A 24897-nucleotide genomic window follows, 5' to 3' on the forward strand; every position below is an offset into this window, starting at 1 on the left:
GTAAACGTGCCTTTCACGCCAAGTTCGCACACGGAAGCGAACGCATATATGAGTAGCGCCCGCATATGAAAACAGTGTTCAGACCACACATGTGAAGTATTGGCACGATCGGTAGAGCAAGAGCGATAATTCTAGCCCTACACCTCCTCTGTCATGCCTTGTACATATGGTCGGACATTCCGACCACAAAATCCGTCTGATTTTTTCAGACGGGTTTTGTCCGAAAACTGGTTGTTGCATACACACGGTCGGACAAAGTTGCCAGAAAATCCGATCGTTCGGAACGTGGTGACGTACGTTACGTACGACGGGACTACGTAGAGGCTAGTAACCAATAGCTTTGGTCTCATAAATTTGATCTGAGCATGCGTGGCACTTTGTCCGTCGGAATTCTCTACAAACGATCGGAAAAAGTCAGATCGGATTTTTTTTGTCTGAAAATTTTAGAGCATGCTCTCAAATTTTTTCTAAATTTCCGACAGAAAAAGTCAGATAGAGCCCACATATGATCGGATTTTCCGACAATATAATCCAATCGGACCTTTTCCATTGGAATTTCCGACTGTGTGTACAGGGCTTTACTCAAAACATGCAACCTGTAGAATTTTGTTTTAAAACGTCACTTATGAAGATTTTTTTTTTTAATAATCTTTATTTAACAAAACATTTTTTTACTAATTTTTATACAACATTTACATATCCACATGTTAACTATTACTGAATATGGATTACCTTCTACTATCCTTATCAAACCATAAGTCTATTCCTATATCACATCGATTTATCTGAAATCTTATTTATTTTCTTATTGAATCCATATCTCTATTAATATAATATACCCATTTATTGCTCTCATTCTTTCCCACCCACTCATTCCATTCACACCTATTCACTCTCTCCACATACGTGTCAAAAAAAAAAAAAATAAATAAAAAAAAGGGGGGGGGGATTTTTCAAGAGTAAAAGTTTGTCGCCATTCCACGAACGGGCACAATTTTGAAGCATGACATGTTGGATATCAATTTACTCATCGTAACGTTATCTTTCACAATATAAAAAAAAATTGGGCTAACTTTACTGTTGTGTAGTTTAGGTGTATTTTTTCCAAACAAAAGTGCGCTTGTAAGACCACTGCGCAAATACGGTGTGACAAAAAGCATTGAAACGGCCGCCATTTAATTCTCTAAGGCAGGCTTTCTCAACCTTTTAACCCTAGAGGAACCCCAAAAATAATTATCATGTTTCGAGGAACCCTTCCTAAAACCAAATCATCATGGCTCAATAGTGACAATTCTCCTTATACTGATGGTCAATAGGAAGAATGTCCCCCTTAAAGTGGTGTTCAGAATGCCACCATTAAAGACAGCTAAAAAGATATTTGGTGACATGCTGTTGGCTTTGCTAAGTAGTGCTGAACCTTGAACTCTGTAGACATCATCAAATAGGTGGTTCATCAACCACAGCTCAAGGAACCCCTAGCAACCTCTGGAGGAACCCCAGGGATCCACGGAACCCTGGTTGAGAATGGCTGCTCTGGGGTGTTAAAAATTATATATATATATATATATATATATATATATATATATATATATATATATATATGTATATATATATATATATATATATATATATATATATATAAATATATATATATATGTTTGGGGGTTCTATGTAATTTTCTAGCAAAAAAACGTTTTTTTAACTCGTAAACAACAAATCTCAGAAAGAGGCTCGGTCTTTAAGCGGTTAAGAGGTGTTCGTACGTTTCTATTGGTTTAATTGGACTGTTCTGTTCCCGAAACCCTGATAAGCCTCAAGGTCTCCCCTTGGAGAGTAAAGACTCCCGCTGACTTGTAAAGAAAAATAAAAGCAAAGTACAAACCGATCGCCAAACTGACCTGGAAACATCTCCGCACTATCGGTCAGTAATCACTTTTGAAATGCTTTTCAATAGAATACCAATAGGCTGAGCTCTGCAATAAGTCGCTACCAACCCATTAATAGAGCTATCTCCTTTTTTTTTTTTTCCTTACCTGACCAGCTCGATGAATCTCTCCCTCGGAGACCCGCTCACATCCTCATTATCGATCGCTAAAATCTGATCTCCTGAAAGCAATTTGTTCTCTGAGGGTCCACCTGAAATGAAAAAAAAAAAAACACAAAAGATTTGAACGGAGTCCATATTTTCATTAATATTCTGTTCAGGGATGGCATACGGAGAAGGCGAGACAAACACAGACAGTTATGTTGCTAATAAAATATCCAGAATAGAGTTTTAGCGCTGGAAGGGGAATAGTTCTAAAGTCCATAATAGCTCGCCAATTATATAAAAAAAAAAAGCAGTGTATGTCTATGTTTATGTTTTAGATGGAGTGGGGGAGGTTTTGGAACCCTTTCCGGATTTTTGCAGTTTTCTGGAGCTCTGTAGATATGGTCGCTACCTCATCCCTTTAAACCCGAACACATATTAACCACTTCAATACCGGGCACTTAAACACCTTCCTGCACAGACCAATTTTGAGCTTTCAGCCCTGTCGCACTTTGAATGACAATTGCGTGGTCATGCAACACTGTACCCAAATTAAATTTTTATCATTTTTTTCCCACAAATAGAGCTTTCTTTTGGTGGTATTTGATTACCTCTACGGTTTTTATTTTTTGCTAAACAAATAAAAAAAGACCGAAAATTTTGAAAAAAAATATGTTTGTTTTTTTGTTTCAGTTTCAAAACTTTGTAAATAACTACATTTTCTCCTTCACTGATGGGCACTGATGGGGCTGCACTGACGGGCACTGATAAGGCGGCACTGATGGGCACCGATGAGGTGGCACCAATGAAGTGGCACTGATGAGGTGGCATTGATGGACACTGATAGGCAGCATTGATGGGCACTGATAGGTGGCACTGATGGGCGATACGGATGGGCACTGATAGGTGGCACAAATTGGCACTGATACCCGGCATGAATGGGCATGGATAGCCAGCACGGATGGGCATGATAGGCGGCACAGATGGGCATGGATGGGCACTGATAGGTGGCACGGATGGGCACTGATAGGCGGCACGGATGGGCACTGATAGGCGGCACGGATGGGCACTGATAGGCGGCACGGATGGGCACTGATAGGCAGCATTGTATTGTATTATACTGTACTGATGGATGCCAATCAGTGCCAAACAATAATGCATGCCAATCAGTGATGCCCATTGTGGGCACTGATTGGCATCCATTATGGGCAATGATTGGCATCCATTGTGTGCACTGACTGGCATCCCTGGTGGTCAAGGGTGGCATACCTGGTGCTGGGCATCCCTGGTGGTCTGGTGGTGTCCCTGGTGGTCCAGTGTGGGCATCCTCGGGGGGGGGGGGGGGCTGCGCTGATAATCGATCAGCATAGACCCCCTCTGTCAGAAGAGCAGCCGATCGGCTCTCCTCTACTTGTGTCTGACAGACGCGAGTGAGGAAAAACCGATCAATCGGCTCTTCCTATTTACACTGTGATCAGCCGTGATTGGACACGGCTGATCACGTGGTGAAGAGTCTCTGTCGGAGACTCTTTACCGAGATCGTAGTTGCGGGATGTCAGACTGACACCCCGCAACAACGATCGCCGCGATGCGCCCCCGGGGCCGCGCAGCGGCTCAAAATCCTGATCGCGTCGTATGACGTCCGGTCAGGATTTTGAAACCACCATGCCGCCGTGTTTCTGCTATAGAGCGGGAGGCAAGTGGTTAATTTCTCGGGTCCTGTGGCTGATTAAGGTGGTAATTAAACTCACTCGGTGCCTTATCTGCATTTAATTAGCCTCAGGACCCGTGCAATTCAAAGGTGTTCGGGTTTAAAAGAATGAGGTAGAAACTCTATCTGTCGATGGAGTGCTGTTTGGGTTCCCCGTGGAGGTTGCCACCAGCACCGGACCCAGTTTGTCCTGGATTGGTGGTCATTGTTGAGTTGCATGATGTAGGTTGGCTGGCCTCTAGAACCAAAACCAGCAATGACACGGTAGCGCCAAGACGCACAGTGGCATTTGTTGCTATGGAGTTTGCGGCACCGGCCCGTCTGCACCATGGAAATGCATGATACTGAGCCAGGGCAGGCAGCATGCAGGACTCCCCCTGCATTTAGGAGAGGGTGGGGGGCAACCTTCTCCAGACTGGGAGGGCTGTGTGATGGGGGCTATGTGATGGGAGGATTGTGTGATTGGGGGGCTCTGTGATGGGAGAACTGTCTGGAGGGTTATGTGATGGGAGGACTGTGTGATTGGGGGGGCTCTGTGATTAGAAGACTGTGCGATTGGGGGGCTATGTGATGGGAGGACTGTGCGATTGGGGGGCTATGTGATGGGAGGACTGTGCGATTGGGGGGCTCTGATTAGAGGGCTGTGCAATGAGGGGGCTATGTGATGAGAGGACTGTGTGATTGGGGGTTCTGTGATTAGAGGACTGTGCGATTGGGGGGCTTTGTGATGGGAGGACTGTCTGATTGTAGGGTTCTGTGATGGGAGGACTGTGTGATTTGGGGGCCTCTGTGTTGAGAGGACTGTGCGATTGGGGGGCTCTGTGATGGGAGGACTGTGTGATTGGATGGGCTCTGTAAAGGGAGGACTGTGAGATTGGGTGGCTCTTTGATGAGAGGATTGTGCAATTGGGGGACTCTGTGATGAGAGGATTGTGCGATTGGGGGGCTCTGTGATGTGAGAATTATGTGACTGGGGGGCATTGTGATGAGGGGACTGTGTGATTGGGGGGCTCTGTGATGGGAGTACTGTCTGATTGGAGGGCTATGAGATGAGAGGACTGTGTGATTGGGGGGCTCTGTGATGGGGGGACTGTGATTGTGATATATATATAATTTTTTTTAATATAAAATACGTTTCTATTTAACCCCGAATTAATGTTTGGTTTACTCTAACCAACCCTCCAAATTGTCTCCCCCTCCTCTGCAGTTTTGTTATTTTCTTCTGTTTTTTTACCATTGATATTTAATCCTTTATTTACTTTCACAGTTTTTTACCTTTAAAATGTAATCCTTTTTTTTTTTTTTTTTTTTACTTTTACTGGTTCTGTTCTTTACTTTTTTTTCATGTTGCATTAAAAAAAAAAAATGCACAAAATTGAAAAAATGGTCCTCCTACTCTATTGAGTTGCATTATATTTCTTCCCTTTATTTTGTAATGTGCTGTACAAACTGTTGGAACTATGTAAATCCGGAATAATAATAATAATAATAACTATCATTATTTAAACTGTACATCATTTTGCAATGCTTTGTACTGGCTTAATTGGTGTTATTATAAGTGGGAAAAGTTGTAGAATACAATTTACACTTTTTAGCTACAATAATACTCATGAAAAAAAAATAAAAAAATAGAACAAAGTGATATTTCATTTTTTTTTTCTTAGCTTTGTTACATCTTTTTGTCTATGGATTGTGTTGAAAACACATAAAATTTTGCCAAAGAAAGCCTTGTTTTTTCCAAAAAAATAAAAATAAAAAGTTCTTGCCATATCAATAGACTGATAGCAGAAATGTAAAATTTGTTCTATTCCAAAGGGAACAATATACTGGCTATGTATAAAACATCCAGCACAGTTTTACCAGTCACAATGCTGTGACAGTTTCAGCCACACCGTGATCTTTCTAAAACCGAAGATAATGACACGTTCATTATCAAGGTATATAGACTCACCGTCCACTTTATTAGGTACACCTGTTCAATTGCTTGGTAACACAAATTGCTAATCAGCCAATAACATGGCAGCAACTCAATGCATTTAGGCATCTATACATGGTGACGACAATTTGCTGAAGTTCAAACTGAGCATCAGAATGGGGGAAGAAAGGTGATTTAAAGTGATTGTCGGACATTCCAACCACAAAATCCGTCAGATTTTGTCCAAAACTTGACCAATGTATTCAAGATAATACCAACTCTCCATAACCCCTTACTCCCAACCTTCCCTTTACTTAGTTCCCCTTTTTCCCCCTTTCCTTCCATCTTAACCCCAATAAATAGACCACACTGGAGTTTGGAGTGTAAATGGCCATAGCAGCCTTTATTAACCACTTCAATACCGTGCCATAGTCAAATGACGCCCACAGATGGGATCTCCCATCCTGGGTGGGCGTCATATGACGTCCTCGGTATTTCGGCGCTCCTGCGGGCCCCCGGGGGCCCGCAGCGTGACGATCATGGATGAGGTGTGCCCCTCGGACACAGTTCATCCCTGATCTATGTGATTGGCATCCCAATCCACCCCCCAATACACATGACCAGCCGTGTCCAATCACAGCCGGTCACATGTACTGTGTACGTTCACAGCGCTCCTGCAGAGCAGCGATCGGGGATACGGCTTGTCACCCTGATACAGCCCAACCCCGATCGCAGTAAAGAGCCAATGAAATTGTCTCTTTACCACATGACCGGCTGTGTCCAATCACAGCTGATCTCAGAATGTAAACAAACTGCGGTAACGAGATGTTACCGGGTTCTCCTCCTCACACACCGATCGTGTGTGAGAAGGAGATTGAGGTAACATCTCGTTACCGCCTAGTGTACACACCAACCACACTGATTAACCCCCCCCCAATAAAGAGGACTTGTCATCACCCATCAAAGTACCAGTCATCACCCATCACAGCCCATCTGAGTACCCGAGTACCTGTCACCAGCCCATCTGAGTACCTGAGTACCTGTCACAGTCCATCTGCTTATCCGAGTACCTGTCACAGCCCATCTGAGTACCTGAGTACCTGTCACAGCCCATCTGAGTACCCGAATACCTGAGTACCTGTCAGCCCATCTGAGTACCCGAGTACCTGTCACAACCCATCTGAGTACCCGAGTACCTGAGTACCTGTCACAGTCCATCTGAGTACCTGTCAGCCCATCTGAGTACCCGAGTACCTGAGTACCTGTCAGCCCATCTGAGTACCCGAGTACCTGAGTACCTGTCAGCCCATCTGAGCCCCCCGAATATCTGAGTACCTGTCACAGTCCATCTGAGTACCCGAGTACCTGTCACAGTTCATCTGAGTACCCCAGTACCTGTCACAGTTCATCTGAGTACCCGAATACCTGTCACAGTCCATCGGAGTACCCGAATACCTGTCACACTCCATCGGAGTACCCGAGTACCTGTCACCAGCCCGTTGGTGTAACAGAGTACCTGTCACCAACCCATCAGAGTACCCGAGTACCTATTTGCAGCCCATGCCTCATAGAATACACGTTGAGGCGTTTGCTTTCCAAAATGGGGTCATTTTGGGGGTAATTCCATTGTCCTGGTGCTTCAGGACCTTCAAAAGTGTGATAGGTAGGAATGAAATGAGATGTGTAATTTATGCTCGTAGAACGCCTGAAGGTACTACTTCAATGTTGGACCTCTGCATATGGCCAGGCTGTGTAAAAGTCTCACACATGTGGTATCGCAATACTCAGGAGGAGTAGCAGAATGTGTTTTGGTGTGTTTTGGTGTGTAATTTTTGCTATATACATGCAATGTGTTAGAAATATCTTATAAATGGACAACTTTTTGTAAAAAAAAAAAAAAAGATTTTCATTTTCTTTCTACGTTTACTGAAAAATATTAACCGTTCAAAAGACTCATAAACTTCATAATGTTTCATAGAATATACTTTGGGATGTTTGTTTTCCAATTCATTTTGTGGGAAATTCCATTGTCCTGGTGCTCCAGGGCCTTCACAAATGTAATAGGTTGTTAGGAAATTAGAGGTGTCATTTATGTTCCTAGAACGCCTGACGGTGCTCCCTGCATGTTGGGCCTCTGTATGTGGCCAGGCTGTGTAAAAGTCACACACATGTGGTATCGCCTTACTTGGGATGAGTAGCAGAATGTATTTTGGGGTGTCATTTTTGCTATGTACATGTTTTGAGTTAGAAATATCTTATAAACTGAATGTTTTCATTTTCTTTCCACATTTTCCGAAGACTTGTGGAAAAAATGAACTGTTCAAAAGACTCATTATGCCTCATAGAATAGACGTTGGGGTGTTTGCTTTCCAAAAAGGGGTCATTTTGTGGGTAATTCTACTGTCCTGGTGCTCCAGGGCCTTCACAAATGTAATAGGTCGTTAGAAAATTAGAGGTGTCATTTATGCTCCTAGAACCTCAAAAGTTGTTCCCTGCATGTTGGACCTGCATGTTGGACCTCTCCCTGCATGTTGGACCTCTCTGTGTGGCCAGCCTGTGTAAAAGTCCCACACATGTGGTATCGCCTTACTCGGGATGAGTAGCAGAATGTATTTTGGGGTGTCATTTTTGCTATGTACATGTTTTGAGTTAGAAATATCTTATAAACTGAATGTTTTCATTTTCTTTCCACATTTTCTGAAGACTTGTGGAAAAAATGAACTGTTCAAAAGACTCATTATGCCTCATAGAATAGACGTTGGGGTGTTTGCTTTCCAAAAAGGGGTCATTTTGTGGGTAATTCTACTGTCCTGGTGCTCCAGGGCCTTCACAAATGTAATAGGTCGTTAGAAAATTAGAGGTGTCATTTATGCTCCTAGAACCTCAAAAGTTGTTCCCTGCATGTTGGACCTGCATGTTGGACCTCTCCCTGCATGTTGGACCTCTCTGTGTGGCCAGCCTGTGTAAAAGTCCCACACATGTGGTATCGCCTTACTCGGGATGAGTAGCAGAATGTATTTTGGGGTGTCATTTTTGCTATGTACATGTTTTGAGTTAGAAATATCTTATAAACTGAATGTTTTCATTTTCTTTCCACATTTTCCGAAGACTTGTGGAAAAAATGAACTGTTCAAAAGACTCATTATGCCTCATAGAATAGACGTTGGGGTGTTTGCTTTCCAAAAAGGGGTCATTTTGTGGGTAATTCTACTGTCCTGGTGCTCCAGGGCCTTCACAAATGTAATAGGTCGTTAGAAAATTAGAGGTGTCATTTATGCTCCTAGAACCTCAAAAGTTGTTCCCTGCATGTTGGACCTGCATGTTGGACCTCTCCCTGCATGTTGGACCTCTCTGTGTGGCCAGCCTGTGTAAAAGTCCCACACATGTGGTATCGCCTTACTCGGGATGAGTAGCAGAATGTATTTTGGGGTGTCATTTTTGCTATGTACATGTTTTGAGTTAGAAATATCTTATAAACTGAATGTTTTCATTTTCTTTCCACATTTTCCGAAGACTTGTGGAAAAAATGAACTGTTCAAAAGACTCATTATGCCTCATAGAATAGACGTTGGGGTGTTTGCTTTCCAAAAAGGGGTCATTTTGTGGGTAATTCTACTGTCCTGGTGCTCCAGGGCCTTCACAAATGTAATAGGTCGTTAGAAAATTAGAGGTGTCATTTATGCTCCTAGAACCTCAAAAGTTGTTCCCTGCATGTTGGACCTGCATGTTGGACCTCTCCCTGCATGTTGGACCTCTCTGTGTGGCCAGCCTGTGTAAAAGTCCCACACACGTGGTATCGCCATACTTGGGAAGAGTTGCAGAATGTATTTTGGGGTGTAATTGGAAGTATGCATATGCTGTGTATGAGAAATAACTTATTATGACAATTTTGTAAAAAACAAAGCAAAAAAAAAAAAAACACTTCTTTTTTCCAAGAATTGTGGAAAAAAATTACAACTTCAAAAAACTCACCATGCCTCTTACTAAATACCTTGGATTGTCTACTTTTCAAAAAGGGGTAATTTGAGGGGTATTTGTACTTCTCTTACATTTCAGAGCCTCAAGAAATGAGATAGGCCGTCAGTGCATCAGGTGTGATCAGATGTGATAAATTTTCAATGATTTGCACCATAGCTTGTAGACTCTATAACTTTCAAAGACCCTAAATAATATCCACTAATTTGGGTTATTTTTACCAAAGAGATGTAGCAGTATAAATTTTGGCCTAAATTTATGAACAAAAATTACTTATTTGCTAAATTTTATCATAGAAACTAAAGAAAAGTGTTTTTTTTTTCAAAATGTTCGCTCTTTTTTCACTTATGTTGCAAAAAATAAAAATTTTGTTTGGGTACAGTGTTGCATGACTGAGTAATTGGCATTCAAAGTGTGAGCACTGAAAGCTAAAAATTGATCTGGGAAGGAATGGTGTATAAATGCCCTGTATTGAAGTGGTTAACAAAATTCAACCAAAATTTAAATAACTTTTATTAAATATATATATATATAAAACACCATTTGCAACGGCAATTTTAAACTCCCAATCAGTTGGTCTTTGACGGTAACTTGACTTCACCTTTTCCACTTAACACTTTCCCCCAGTAGAGTGCGGGACCAAGTTTTACCATACCAGGCCTCCGGCCGTTTATCAGCCCGGAGACAACCCCCTTTCCCGCAGTGTCACCAATCCCATATCCCAGGCTACCCTTCCGCTGGGATACACCAAAAAGGGGGGCATATACCACCTATGAGCCCCCCCACACTTCCATCACATCAGTTTTCTTGCCACCATCAAAGACCAAAGACACCGCCGTTACTGCTGCTATGACGACCCGAATCACTGACACCCTGAAAAAGAAGAGAAGTAGACACAGACAATACAAAAAACACCACAAGAAAATGTACACAGTTATTGCCATAAAATTTGGGAGGGTGGGTGGGAAACTTCCTCTTCCTTCTGCCCCCGCACTTGCCGATGAGGCTGCTCCCCCTTCTTTATACCGCTCCACCCCCCTAAGCTAATTTCCCCAAAACTCCTCCCCCTCCTCGCACCACATTCTCCTTAACCCCTGAATGGATGGAGGGCCGGGCATGACTAATGTTTAAAGTAGGCAACTTTAAACATTAGTCATGCCCGGCCCTCCATCCATCCCTTTTTGTCCTTTATTCCGGGCCTCCCTAGTGTTGCATACACACTTTCGGACAAAGTTGTCGGAAAATCCGATCGTTTGGAACGTGGTAACGTTCGTTGCGTATAAGGGGACTACGTAGAGGCTAGTAGCCAATAGCTTTGGTCTCGTAATTTGATCTGAGCATGAGTGGCACTTTATCCGTCGGAATTCTCTACAAACGATCGGAAAAAGTCAGATCGTATTTTTTTTGTCTGCAAATTTTAGATCCTGCTCTCAAATGCCCTGCACACATAGTCAGAATTTCCAATGGAAAAAGTCCAATAGTGCCCACACACGATCAGATTTTCCGACAATATAATCCGATCGGACCTTTTCCGACCGTGTGTACAGGGCATAAGGGTTTGTGTTTTTTTTTTTAAATAACAAACATTTCATACTTACCTCCACTGTGCAGCTTGTATTGCACAGAGTGGCCCTGAACCTCCTCTTCTGGGGTCCCCCAGCGGCTCCTCCCCACATCAGATAACCCCCTAGGAGAAGTGCCCGCCGAATGTATGACTCAGCCCCGCCCCCCGGTGCCCACGTCATTGAAATTGATTGACAGCAGCGGGAGCCAATGGCTGCGCTGATATCAATCTAACCAATCAAGAGCCGAGAACCCCGGGCAGACAGACATCGCGTCCCGCCCAGATGAAGTTCCAGGGCTCAGGTAAGTAACACGGGCGGTCACTGCCAGGTGTTTTTCACTTTAATGCATAGAATGAAAAAACACAAAGGTTTACAGCCCCTTTAAGTGACTTTGAACGTGGCACTGTTCTGAGTATTTAAAAAACTGCTGATCTACTGGGACTTTCACACACAACTATCTCTCGGATTTACAAAGAATGGTCCGAAAAAGAGAAAATATCCAGTGAGCGGCAGTTGTGTGGAGGAAAATGCCTCGTTGATGTCAGAGGAGAATGGGCAGACTGGCTCCAGATGATAGAAAGGCAACAGTAACTCAAATAACCACTTGTTACATCCAAGGTATGCAGAATACCATCTCTGAATGCACAACACATGGAACCTTGAAGCAGATGGACTACAGCAGCAGAAGACCACACCAGATGCCACTCCTGTCATCTAAGAACAGGAAACTGAAGCTACAATTCGCGCAGGCTCACCAAAATTGGACAAAAAGATTGGAAAATCGTTGCCTGGTCTGATGAGTCTCGATTTCAGCTGCGACATTCAGATAGTAGGTTCAGAATTTGGTGTAAACAACATGAAAGCATGGATCCATCCTGCCTTGTATCGCAGGTTCAGGCTGGTGGTCAGAAAGACACCATCAGATGGAAGGTGAATCGGCCACAGCTCAAGGAACCCCTGCCAACATCTGGAAGAAACCTAGGGCTCCATGGAACCCTGGTTGAGAATGCCGCTTTTAGTATGTCTGCTGTCTATGTCTCCGATAGTCCTCTCTAGTATTACATATATACAGAACATTATGGCCAGCCCTTTGGGATGTTAGGAACAGCAAATTGAGGCTCCCTTATATCTTGTTGGTTGACATCCACTCTTTTATAAGAGTAGTTTACTATAGTCTAATAAAAGTACACCACAGTGGTGCCCCAAGCTGCACAGGTAATGGGAGGCAAGCCTCCAAACTATGTTTTTACACTATCCTACACCCTGGACCCATTGTTTTGTCTCTTAGGTTATATGGACGAGGAACTTGTTCCACCCACCACTCAGGTCCCGATGCTTCACTACCTCTTCCAGGCACATAAGCTTATAGCACAGAGGTGGTTTGCAAAGCTCAAACCCACAAATTTGTTGGAAACGTACAACAGCAAAGTTGCTTGCAAACTGACTAATTTTACATATATATATATATATATATATATACACATACCGTATATACTCGAGTATAAGCCGAGATTTTCAGCCTCTTTTTTGAGGCTGAAAGTGCCCCCTCGGCTTATACTCGAGTCATCGCTGTCTGCCCGCTCGATTAGCGTGTCGAGCAGACAGACAGCGGCCATTCTATCATTCAAAAGCCGCGCCTCCGGCTCCGCCTTCGCCTGTGATAGGCGGAACACTGAATTTCCCAGCAGCCTGTGTTCCGCCTATCACGGACATCGTATCATCCTCGTACTACGGACGAGGATGATACGATGTCCGTGATAGGCGGAACACAGGCTGCTGGGAAATTCAGTGTTCCGCCTATCACAGGCGAAGGCGGAGGCTTTTGAATTTTACAATGGCCGCCGAGGCGCCGACGAAGAGGGCACGGGACGGAGGCAAGGCAAGGCACGGCACGGGACGGGACGGAGGCAAGGCAAGGCACGACACGGGACGGAGGCAAGGCACGGCGGCACGGCGGCAAGGCACGGCACGGGACGGAGGCAAGGAGGCAAGGAGGCAAGGCACGGGACGGAGGCTCGGGACAAAGGCTCGGGACACAGGTAGGCTGGACACACACACACACACACACACACACACACACACACACACACACACACACACACACACACACACACACACACACACGGATGGATGGAGACACACACACACAGGGATGGATGGATGGAGACACACACACACAGGGATGGATGGATGCATGGATGGAGACACACACACACAGGGATGGATGGATGGATGGACACACACACACACAGGGATGGATGGACGGACACACAGGGATGGACGGACACACAGGGATGGACGGACACACAGGGATGGACGGACACACACACAGGGATGGACAGGCATGTCTCACCCTCGGCTTATACACGAGTCAATAAGTTTGCCAGTTTTTTTGGGGGTAAATTGGGGGCCTCGGCTTATATTCGGGTCGGCCTATACTCGAGTATATACGGTACATACATACACACATATATACTGTATATATATATATATATATATATATATATATATATATATATATATATATATATATATATATACACACACACACACACACACACACACACATATATATATATATATACACACATACATATACACACACATATGCATTATGTCAGGTCACCTGAGACCAGGTGACAGATGCACTCCATAGGAGTCGGAAGTGCACTGCTAGGTAGTGGACCTTAGGACTGACTGCTGCGGATTGTATCCAGGGAGATTCAGGACACAGGTCTACTGGATCACTAACACAGATCCCAGTAGGCGCTAGAGCATAGATTCCCCAGGGCGCGGAGTCTTAGCCCTTGTACACACGGTTGGAGATACCGACAACCTAATCCGTCGGATTTTATCCGATTGATTTTGTCCGAAACTGTTGTATACACACGGTCGGACGAAGTTGTCAGAAAATCAGATCGTTCAGAACGTGATGACATTATTTCATTACGACAGGACTATGTTCAGGCTAGTAGCCAATAGCTTTGATGTAGGAATTTGATCTGAGCATGCGTGGCACTTTGTCCGATCGGAATTCTCTACACATGATCGGAGTATGTCCAATCGGAGCATTTTGTCGGAAAATATTTCCGGCAAGTTGGAAAATTTGATTAGACGGATATTCCGACGGAAACAGTCCGATGCAGACCACACACAGTCGGAATATCCGACAAAACGCTCCGATCGGACACATTCCGTCAGAATCTCTGATCGTGTGTATAAGGGCTAAGAGCCAGCAGGTGTTCGCCAGAGCCTCCAGTGGTGAGGATGGACTTCGCTGTAGTCTGGCGCCAGGTCGCGGCCCCTAGGGTCTCACAGCTCACACACACAGTAGACTACAGGAGAAGGAAGCAGCAGGCTGGAACAACTAGGATAGTAAGGGGATAAGGCAGAGGTCAGGGCAACTAGCAGACAGGAACAACAGAGTACAGGCCAAAGGTTCAGGGTCACAGGCAGACAGGGATGGTCGGGGACATGTCAAAAGGTCAAGGTCACAAGCAGACAGGAATCGTAGAGAACATGCCAAGGTGGGTAACAGAGACAAATGTAGAGCACATGGGAAGCAGGAAACAGGAAGCCAAAAACACAATGGATACACAATTGTTGATCAGCACCGCTGGGTTGCAGTGCACAGGTTACTATAGGGTTCCCTGATAGGGCCTGGGGTGGAGCCACGCTTAGAGGAGAGGTTATAAAAACCACCAGGTGGAAGTGGCTGGCCTCTTAGTCTGAACATATGAGGAGAGGTAGGCAAACAGGGGAAGATCACTGCATAACCATGACCACAAATACAAAGCCAGAATAGTTGCCAAGGGTTCAAAACATGCGATCACATCGTAAAACATTCCACCATCAGAGCGCTTCTTAGTGTTGCAGACGGGAAGGGCATGCAAGTGAAACACCTAGACGTTAAAATTGCTTTCCTATATGGAGACATTAAAGAGGGATTCCACCAAAAAAAAAAAATATTAAAAGCCAGCAGCTATAAATACTACAGCTGCTGACTTTTAATAAATGGACACTCACCTGTCCCGGGTTCCAGCGATGCCGGCAGCCGAGGCCGATCGATCGCTCGGCCCTCGGCTGCTGCCGCCACCATTATGGGTGAGGGAATCAGGAAGTGAAGCGAATCGGCTTCACTTCCCGGTTCCCTACTGCGCATGCGCGAGTCGCGCAGTGCAATAGGAATTCTCCGCGCTGTCACTGGGACCCGTGTGTGTCCCAGCAGACAGCGCGGCAGGACAGGAAATGGCGTAGACTCCCACGGGAGTCTATGCCCGGAAGTGGGTGTAAATACCTGTCTTTGACAGGTATCTCCACCCCCTCCCCCCTGAAAGGTGCCAATTGTGACACCGGAGGGGGGGAGGGATCCGATCAGCGGAGGTTCCACTTTAGGGTGGAACCCCGCTTTAAGGAAGATCTCAACAGGGAGTAACTACCAGGGTTTGAGCAAGGGGACTTTGTGTGTGTAAACATCAGAAGAACATTTATGGTCTTAAGCATTCTGCAAGGATGTGGTATGAGAAAGTGAACAAAGCACTTACTAAAGAGGGATTCTCAGGAAGTAAAGCAGACCCCCATCTCTACTCCAAGAAGACAGATGGACATACATCCTTATCTATGATCAGGACATTGTAATCTCCTTCTTGTTCAAAACAGGCTACAATCAGTTCACAAGCTGAAAGAAAATTTTGAGATCAAAGAACTTGGGAACATTTGCACTATCTGGTAATCCAAATAGAGAGAGAAGAAGATGGAAGTTATCTTCTCAACCAATCTCGGAAATCTTGGAACAATTCCATTTGCAAGATGCAAAGGAAGTGAAAACCTCTATGGAAACAGGTTATCAAAAGAGCAATGAAGCAGAAAACTTGATACCCAACAATCATACATATTGCAGAGCTATATGCTACATGCTATATGCTGCTATATGTTGCCACTGTGACAAGACCAGACATAGCCGCAGCAGTGGACACACTATGCAGGAAAGTTTCAGCTCCCTGTCAGCATGACTGGAAAACAGTAAAAAAAGAGTGGTGCAATACCTCAAAGGAACAATTCAGATGAAGTTACAGTTACTAGCAACATCCAATCCAAAACAGGTTGGATATGTGGATGCTGATTGGGCCGGCGACTGCACAGACCACAAATCCACAAGTGGATTCATCTTCTAGTATGGGGAAGCAACCATAAGTTGGTCTAGTCGAAAGTAAGCAACTTTCGCTCTATCTTAAACTGAAGAAGAGTACATTATAGCAGCACACGTGTGTCAAGAAGCAATAAGGATTTGTCCACTTTTTGTGGACATTAGGATAGACATGTCAAAACCAATTCCCATTTGGGAAGACAACCAGGGATGTGTAAACCTTACGCAATCAGAAAGGGTCACTCCTAGGACCAAACACATCAACATCAAGTATCACCTACTTAGGGACAATCAAGAGCAAAGTGTTATTGACATTCAATACTGCCCATCAGAGGAGATGACTGTTGATGCACTCACCAAGCCTTTATTGAAGGAACGTCATAGCTAAGAAGCTAGGGGTGTTGGAAATGTACAACAGCAAAGTTGCTTATAAACTGACTATATATATATATAAGAGGGCCAGTATGGTGGCCCGTAATTATGGGAGGAGCCCGGAGGGTATTTAATCAGACCACCCACAACGGTCTGTGTCGGTTCCAGTGCAAGGTATTGCACATCAAGGGGCCGACTCTTCTCAGCTCCCTCACGGTCGACTATCTGTGCGTCCAATCGCAGGTGCACTTCGGCTTCTTCATTCGTGGTCTTCGTCGGCGGTTCCCACTCATGGTCGCAGATAAGTAGTATCCGAATCTTTTCATATCATGTGCAAACTTGCAGCTTATCATGCTTACTATCCTGCACCCCTTTCGCAAAACCTACCTCTGAGTTGTTGACACTCATATCCCGACATCTTTCGGCACAGGCATAGTACATTCGTAAATTCCTTCTACCAAACATACGATTCATTCATAGATCCAAGCCTCCGAGTCGCTGTCGGTCGCTCTCCAATCTCCAATATCACTCGCCATAGGCTTCACTGGTTATAAAATTCACTGCTCTCATCCTTTTTTGAGATAAACAGGTATTGTTTGTATGGGTTTCTGTGGCTGATTGAGGTGTAATTAAACCCACCTGATGTCTTTCCTGCACTTGACTAGCCTGGGGGGATGGGTGGTTGATAGGTGTTTGGTTTCACAGTAAGGAGTGGCATACACTCTACAACCAATTCGTATCAGATACTCCTTACTGCCAATTTATATCAGATTCATCTCATACATTTTTTAAGCTGATTCGTGTCAAATGCATTGCACAGGCTGACTCTGCCAACTCACTGTGTGTCCACGTAGTTGTACCTTCGAGATCGGTCGTATATCTTCATCAATTGTCCCGCGCTCGGACCGCTACACACTCGCTGTCACAGGTAGTTTCATAGTTTCATAGTTTGTTAGGTTGAATAAAGACACCAGTCCATCCAGTTCAACCTGAGTGACAAATTACAATTGTCCCTATCTCTGTACATTGCACACTCACATCGGTCCCTACCCTCAAGGAGCCTACAATCCAAGGTCCCCATTCATATACTAGGGCCAATTTTGGACAGAAGCCAATTAACCTACCTGCATGTCTTTGGAGTGTGGGAGGAAACCGGAGTACCCGGAGGAAACCCACGCAGGCACAGGGAGAACATGCAAACTCCAGGCAGGTAGTGTCATGGTTGGGATTTGAACCAGCGACCCTTCTTACTGCTAGGTGAGAGTGCTACCCACTACACCACTGTGCTGCCCTAGATAGGACTTTGTTGTTACCGCTCCTCTAAACTCTAGTAGTTACGTTATCATGTTCGTTTATCATGTTCGTTTTGCAAAAGTCGCACTTACGCCACCGTAAGTCTTTCTATGTCATCTTTCATGTATTTCATGCTTTCTACCCAACGCGGGTTTACTCGAGCCGTTCACTTCACGGCGATGCGGTCAAATCTGACATTCAAACCCCTTACTCACCTCGTATCTACGGCCGATTCGAATCTAGTCGCAACTTTGCTTCTATGTTTTGGATCCTCGGCAATCACAAGCCCCTTCAACCGCCATCACCATTTAGTTGATTCGAACCCAGCCATATCATCGGCAATACGGTCAGATCTGTCATACGAGCCCCGTAGTCACCTCACATCTATGGCCGATTCGAATCTAGTCGCAACTTCGCTTCTATGTTTCGGATCCTCGGCAGTCACAAGCCCCTTCAAACCGCCATCACCATTTAGTCGATTCAAACCCAGCCATATCATCGGCAATACGGGCAGATCTGTCATACGAGCCCTCTAGTCACCTCGCATCTACGGCCGATTCGAATCTAGTCGCAAATTCGCTTCTATGTTTCGGATCATTGGCAATCACCAGCCCCTTCAACCACCATCACAATTCAATCAATCCGAACCCAGCCATATCCTCAGCGATACGGTCGGATCCCATATACGAGCCTCTCAGTCGCATCTACGGAGGATTTGAGTCTAGTCGGAGCATCGGCGCAATGATTCCAGTCCTTGCCAAACGCAACTCTAACAACCAAGCCGAATCCTGTTGCATCACCGACTCAAATGAGTCAAATCTTTCGCAGACTATTCCATAGCTATAACCCAGTTCAAACTAGTCACATCGACTGTACGAATTCAGCAGTACTTACGTTTGACTTTCTCAGTCTATTCATACATGATCATACACAATCCTCTCCACCAATTTGCTCAGTGTTGCACACGGTCATTCCTACATAATCACATTTCCTCTATAACCTTTTCTTTCGCCTTTCAACAAAGCTCCTTGCAATCGCTGCAAGCATCAATGCAATGGCTCAATACGGCCACTCATCTCCAGTAGCAACACGGTTGCTCTCCTCATTTCTACACACTTATAATTAAATTTATAGATTCAAATAAAGCTGCTTTCTTGCAATCGCTGCAAGCATCTCTGCAATGGCTTAATACGGCCACTCATCTCCAGTAGCAACACAGCTGCTCACCTCATTCATCCATTCATTCATTCTCACCTCATAATTCAAATAAGGCCGCTTCCTTGCAATCGCTGCAAGCATTTCAGCAAGTGGCTCAAACTGCCACTCATCGTCTCCAGTAGCAACACGGCTGCTCATCATTTTCTCTGTCACTTTCCCCTTTTTAGGCCAGTCAGAACACCAGTTAGTCCACCCTGCACCAGGTTTGGACAGTATCTCCCAAAAAAAAAAAAGAAAAGAAAAAAAAAAGAAAAAGAAAAAAAACCCCCATTGTCGAGGGCTTGCATCTTCACCAGGGGGCCAGCTTTGCCCCAAACAGCTCTTTGCAATCCCCCTTGTCAAAACAAAATTCTCATGTCACCTTACTACAGGCTCCCGGTCAACTCAGTTCTCGACCCCAAGCAGTCGACTTCACAACTAGGGCATAAAGTCAGGTGTTTAGTTCAATGGGATTCCCCCTTTCTCTTAAACACTCTTTCACTACATATTTTTACTTCACATACAGAATTTGACCTGCTCCTGAGGCGTTAGCAACTGTCACATACTTCTGTGCACTTCACTCTGTTTTCGAAGCACAAGCCTTCAATACGCAAACAAGGTCGCCTAATCTCCATACTTGCTGGCAGTGCAAGCATTAGTAGACCGAACCCACGTCAATTAACTACAGATCGCAACATTCCTACTTGGTATACCAGACTTCAACTATCCACCCCAGTCCGCCCTGGGGCGCTCTGGTTCATTGGTCTGTGCCGAGCACAGACTGACACCCGAGCTATCGGTGACCTAGCCAGTCACCTCCTGGCTCACCTTGGTTATCACGCATTCTTTTGAGATTTCTAAATTCACACTCAACAGCGCTCGAGCGCAAACCAACTGTCACTATGGCTGTTGTTCCTTGTCCTATTCTTCTTGTTTCCTTCAGCCTTTCATCTTATCTACCCAAATGCAACTATCCCCTGCTACTTTTGCAACTTACCTCAAACACACGCACCTCCCCCTTGCTTTTAGTTGACGCCATGTCGCAGGCAGACAGTGAGGACTTTGCCTCAGCCCTGCCATCACCCTTTACGGGCTCAGCAAGCGGCGGTTTACAGTCTCACAAGAGCTTGGACCAATAAAAAAAACAAAAAAAAAAAACGAATAGAACGGTGTCGCAGGAGTAAATCCTACCCTGCCGCAGCCAGGAAACCAAGCCTTTAGGCTACTGTTTCCACCGCCGGTTGCATCCTTTCCAGGCACCACTTCAGTCTATCTTCTTTGCGACTACTCACCTGCTTTCCTGGGTAACCACACTGTCAACAGCAGTCGCCGAAGTCCAAGCAGAGTGACAGCCCTGGAGGTACGCCCAGCCGTGCCTCTACCAGCTCCAGTCACCACCGTCATTCCCATACCTTCACTTACAGATACACCCAACTTCTGCACCATTATCTTCCCTGCACACCTTGTCTTAGCAGTGCATCTAGGAGGACATCTTGGATGACAACGACGTTAACTAGCATCCCTCCTCATAGCAGTACACAACTTGGCCTAGAATAAGTCATATTCGCGGGGAGATGTCTTCGTCATCCTGAAGGCCAGAGACCCTTTACTTAATTGCAAGCTCACTGTCACAAAGTTTGTGCTGGCCTTGGGGATAGTCAGGGACATGCTAGGCAGAGCAACCCCAACAGGAGGGTAGAATTGGACCCGTATCTGCATACAGCAGGTCACAAGTACGCAGGGTGCCCATCCTTTGACTATCACCGCTCATTTTCAGCCAAGGCAGCAGCCAGACTCAAGGTGATCCTTTACCTCTCACCTTTTAGTGTTTCTCTTCCAGGTACAAGACCCTGACTAAATCCTTAAATTAAGATGTGCCAGCTTTAGCAGATCTGCCCATGGGAGTAGAATTTCTCACAAATTGGAATGGCATGCCAATGTTTATTCCCTCAGCATCTCTCTCTTCATCTCAGGTAGTCATGGTCACCACAGCCTCCACAGGTCACCTCAATTTTTGGCCATGGCCGTCAGAAATCCTCTTGATTCCTGGGTTCAGTTAGTCCTCCTCTTTGTTCGACCTCTACCCCATTGTCGCAGCAGCTCAAGTCTGGTGCAACAACTGGGCAGGACAAACAGTGACGTTCACCACAGACAACCAAGCCACAGCCAGTATTATGAATAAAGGAGGTCCTAGTAGCCGGCCATCGTGGCCTTCTTGCGCAGGCTGGTGCCACTATCCCCACAGCACCAATCTAACGTCCTATGCGTCCACATCCCAGACAAACGCAATAATCTGGCCGATGCACTACCCGTCCATGTCTCTTATCCCACACTGGTCGTAGCTAACCTCGGATTCAAACAACACTTTCACGACGCTACCTGCCTTATTAATCTTTCATTATCTCACAACACCCTGAAGGCCTCTCGTGCAGCCTAGAGGTTCTACTGCATGTCAGGTTACCAGCCTCAAACCCCAGAGCAATACCAAGAGTTCTCCATCACATCCTGGTCTTCATATCATGCCACCACACACAGTTGGCATTGTCACACAATACCTTAGACCTTACTCAGCTGACATCCAGTATTTCATCCCCTTATGAGATCCTAACAAACCATCTTGTTTGCCGCCCATACGGTCAAGACCATGTTGTGTGGTATTCACAGGCAATGACCCCAAATCAGTATCAAACGGCTACCCATCACCAACGCCATATTCCGAGACGTGTCTTTCATCCTGTCACATTCCCCTTTGGTTAAATTCAGCCTGGTCGTTCAAGCAGCCATCTATCTGGCTTTCTACAGCTTCTTACGCCCCAGTGAATACTGTCACCATCCCAGTTGTAAAGTGTTACGTAGACGCCACCTCACACGCCATCAGACTTACTTCATCTTGCTCCTCAGGGTGTCCAAAACACAATAGTCCGGTCCAGGGGTTGACATCAAACCTTTCCAAACTCTCAAAGCCTGGTGCCCCGTGTCCATCCTAGATCAATTTTTGGCCCATATGTTTGATTCCTCGCAGGACAGCCCATTACTACCGTTCCCGATTAGTACCCCAGGCAGCAACCAGTTCATTAGTCACGTCAGGTTCCTTTTGAGTAAATTAGGCCAAGACCCTGGCCATTTTCTTGAACATTCTTTCGCATTGGAGCAGCATCAGCAGCCTCACGAAACGGGGTCCCAGTCCACACGATCAAAGATGGGCAGGCGGGAATCCACCTGCTTTACTCGATACATCTCCAATCCACAAGTGGAAATGTCATGAGCCTTCAGCAAACTTTGCCCCGTAGTGTCTTGTTGTACATAAATTAATAATTACCTCCCTAAACCAAGTCTTTTGCGGCCTTCTCTTGGCATATTGCCCAGCAGACCAGGGCTCACCGCCCAGCTCACCAGGGCTTACCTTACAGCAGACCAAGGGCACAATTCAGGTCTATTTTATGTTGTTAGTCTTGTGACGTGTTTATGTGTTCTTTCATATCTCTTAGAGCAGAGGGCTCCGACCATAAATAAGAGGGCCAGTATGGTGGCCCGTAATTATGGGAGGAGCCCGGAGGGTATTTAATCAGACCACCCACAACGTTCTGTGTCAGTTCCAGTGCAAGGTACCCACCCACCCATTTCCCTTCTCAGAGTACTTCTCTTAAAACACGTTTCTCTACAGAAACATCCATTTACTTTCTTAAGGTATGCGGCCTTCTCTTGGCATATCGCTCCCAGCAGACCAGGGCTCACCGGGCACAATTCAGGTCTATTTTATGTTGTTAGTCTTGTGACGTGTTTATGTGTTCTTTCATATGTCTTAGAGCGGAGGGCTCCGACCATAAATATATATATTTACATACATACATATATATATATATATATAGTATTGAGAGGAAGTATCCTCTATATCTAATGCCGCATACACACGACCAGTTTTTCCATCAGAATAAACTGAGTTTTTCCAACAGAGTTCCGCTGAAACGGACTTACCTACACACGATTACACCAAAGTCCGATCGTTTAGAATGTGGTGAAATACAACACATACGACGAGACTAGAAAAAGGAAGTTCAATAGCCAATAGCTGCCCTTGCGTCGTTTTTGGTCCGTCAGAACAGCATACAAACGAACGGTTTTCCAATAAAAAAATTGAGTCTGTTGGAAAGATTTAAAAAATGTTCTATTTCTAGGTCCGTCAGAATTTTGGAAAAAAAAAAGTCAGCTGAAGCCCACACACGATCGGAATATCCGATGAAATTATTCCTTTTTCTGCCGGAAAGTCCGACTGTGTGTACATGGCATTAATGTGCACTCATTTGTGTTTAGTTTTCTGTTTTCTGTCTACATGATGTAAAGCCATGATAAAGATATCCTCCATGAAAGTAAAGGTGTTCTGCTGTATACAAGAAGCTTCCAGGCCATGATTTCAATACCCTGCACAATAGAATTCAGACTGGTGAAGGCTACAAATGATACAAATTTGAAAGATAAGTTCATATATAGTTAGTGAGGATGCCCAAACAGATTTGATAAGCTTTGGGAACCTTGGTTAGGTACTCCAGGCCTGGGACGTCACTTACTTGTTATGGTCAGCTGTGTGAAGTTGGCACCCCATGTTTGTAAAAACTGAATAAAAATATGCCATTCGTTTGTCCCGCGTTTGTGCTGATTTGTGCTGCAAAAATTAGCATTTGTGCCGGGTAGGCTTCTGAGATATTAAACATTCAATTTAATGCAAGCCCCGCCCACTTTGCACCCCATGTTGCTGAATTTTAAAAACAAATGCACCATTCGTTTGTGCCACGTTTGTGCTGGTTTGTGCTGCAAAAATAAATGTTTGTGCCGCTTTGGTTGCGGAGATATTGTGCGTTATAGTTGCTGAAACCCCGCCCACTTTGCACCCCATGTTGTTGAATTTTAAAAACAAACGTGCCATTCATTGACAAATCAGTGGAAGCTCCAACAGGGTGTATGCCTTTTATTCGTTTCCGATCATCCTCAGATTCTTACGGAGGCTTGAAGCGGAGGTCGTCGAGGTGGTGATGATAGCACCTTACTGGTCAAACAGGCCATGGTTTTCCCTCCTGACCCAGCTCAGCTTCTGGGATCTGCTACCTCTTCCTCTCAGGCTGGACCTTCTTTCTCAGATGGGCAGTCCTGCACCCTTGTTTGGCATTACTGAGATTGATGGTCTGGTTCTTGAGAGGGAAAGGCTGGAGTCTCTCGGGTGTGCTTCAGGAGTAATTTCCCCCTTCATGGGCTCGAGAAGGGCAATCATGAATAAAATATATGAGAGAATTTGGGCCAAGTTTGTCAAATTCTTATCCTCTATGGGCAGATAATTCAGGGATCCGGGAATCCCAGGATATTCTCAGCTTTCCTCAATCCGTTCTAGATCTGTCTCTGTCCATCAGCTCTCTCAGGCTCCAAGTCTCTGCCTTGTCGGCCTTCTCTGGTACATCGTGGGCTGTTCACCCTTTAACTCTGCAGTTTTTCTCTGGGGAAACAGGCTTCAAAGATTCCCCTGGTCCTCAACTCACTGTCTGGACTAAGCACCCCTGGATCTGCAACGCTTTCTCTTAAGGACTTTTCTGCAAGGGTCACCTTTCTAGTAGTCATCACTTCGGCTAAAAGGGTTTCTGAGATTGGGTCCTTGGGTCATGTAGAACTATTCCTGACTTTCTTCCCGGACCGGGTGGTCCTCACCCC

General features: G+C 45.1%; 1 protein-coding gene across 1 annotated transcript in view; it reads right to left on the reverse strand.

Moving 5' to 3' along the window:
- Window positions 1-24897, reverse strand: part of FRMPD3 (FERM and PDZ domain containing 3) — a 241210-nt gene that overhangs the window by 77819 nt on the left and 138494 nt on the right. Inside the window, exon 4 of the mRNA XM_077466653.1 lies at window positions 2034-2136. Coding sequence (XP_077322779.1) covers window positions 2034-2136 — 103 coding nt within the window. The remainder of the gene's footprint in view (window positions 1-2033; window positions 2137-24897) is intronic.

This window comes from Lithobates pipiens, unplaced genomic scaffold (assembly GCF_037356315.1).
Source record: "Lithobates pipiens isolate NorthernLeopardFrog02 unplaced genomic scaffold, aLitPip1_a1.2 Scaffold_1, whole genome shotgun sequence".
In the NCBI taxonomy this organism is placed as follows: Eukaryota; Metazoa; Chordata; class Amphibia; order Anura; family Ranidae; genus Lithobates; species Lithobates pipiens.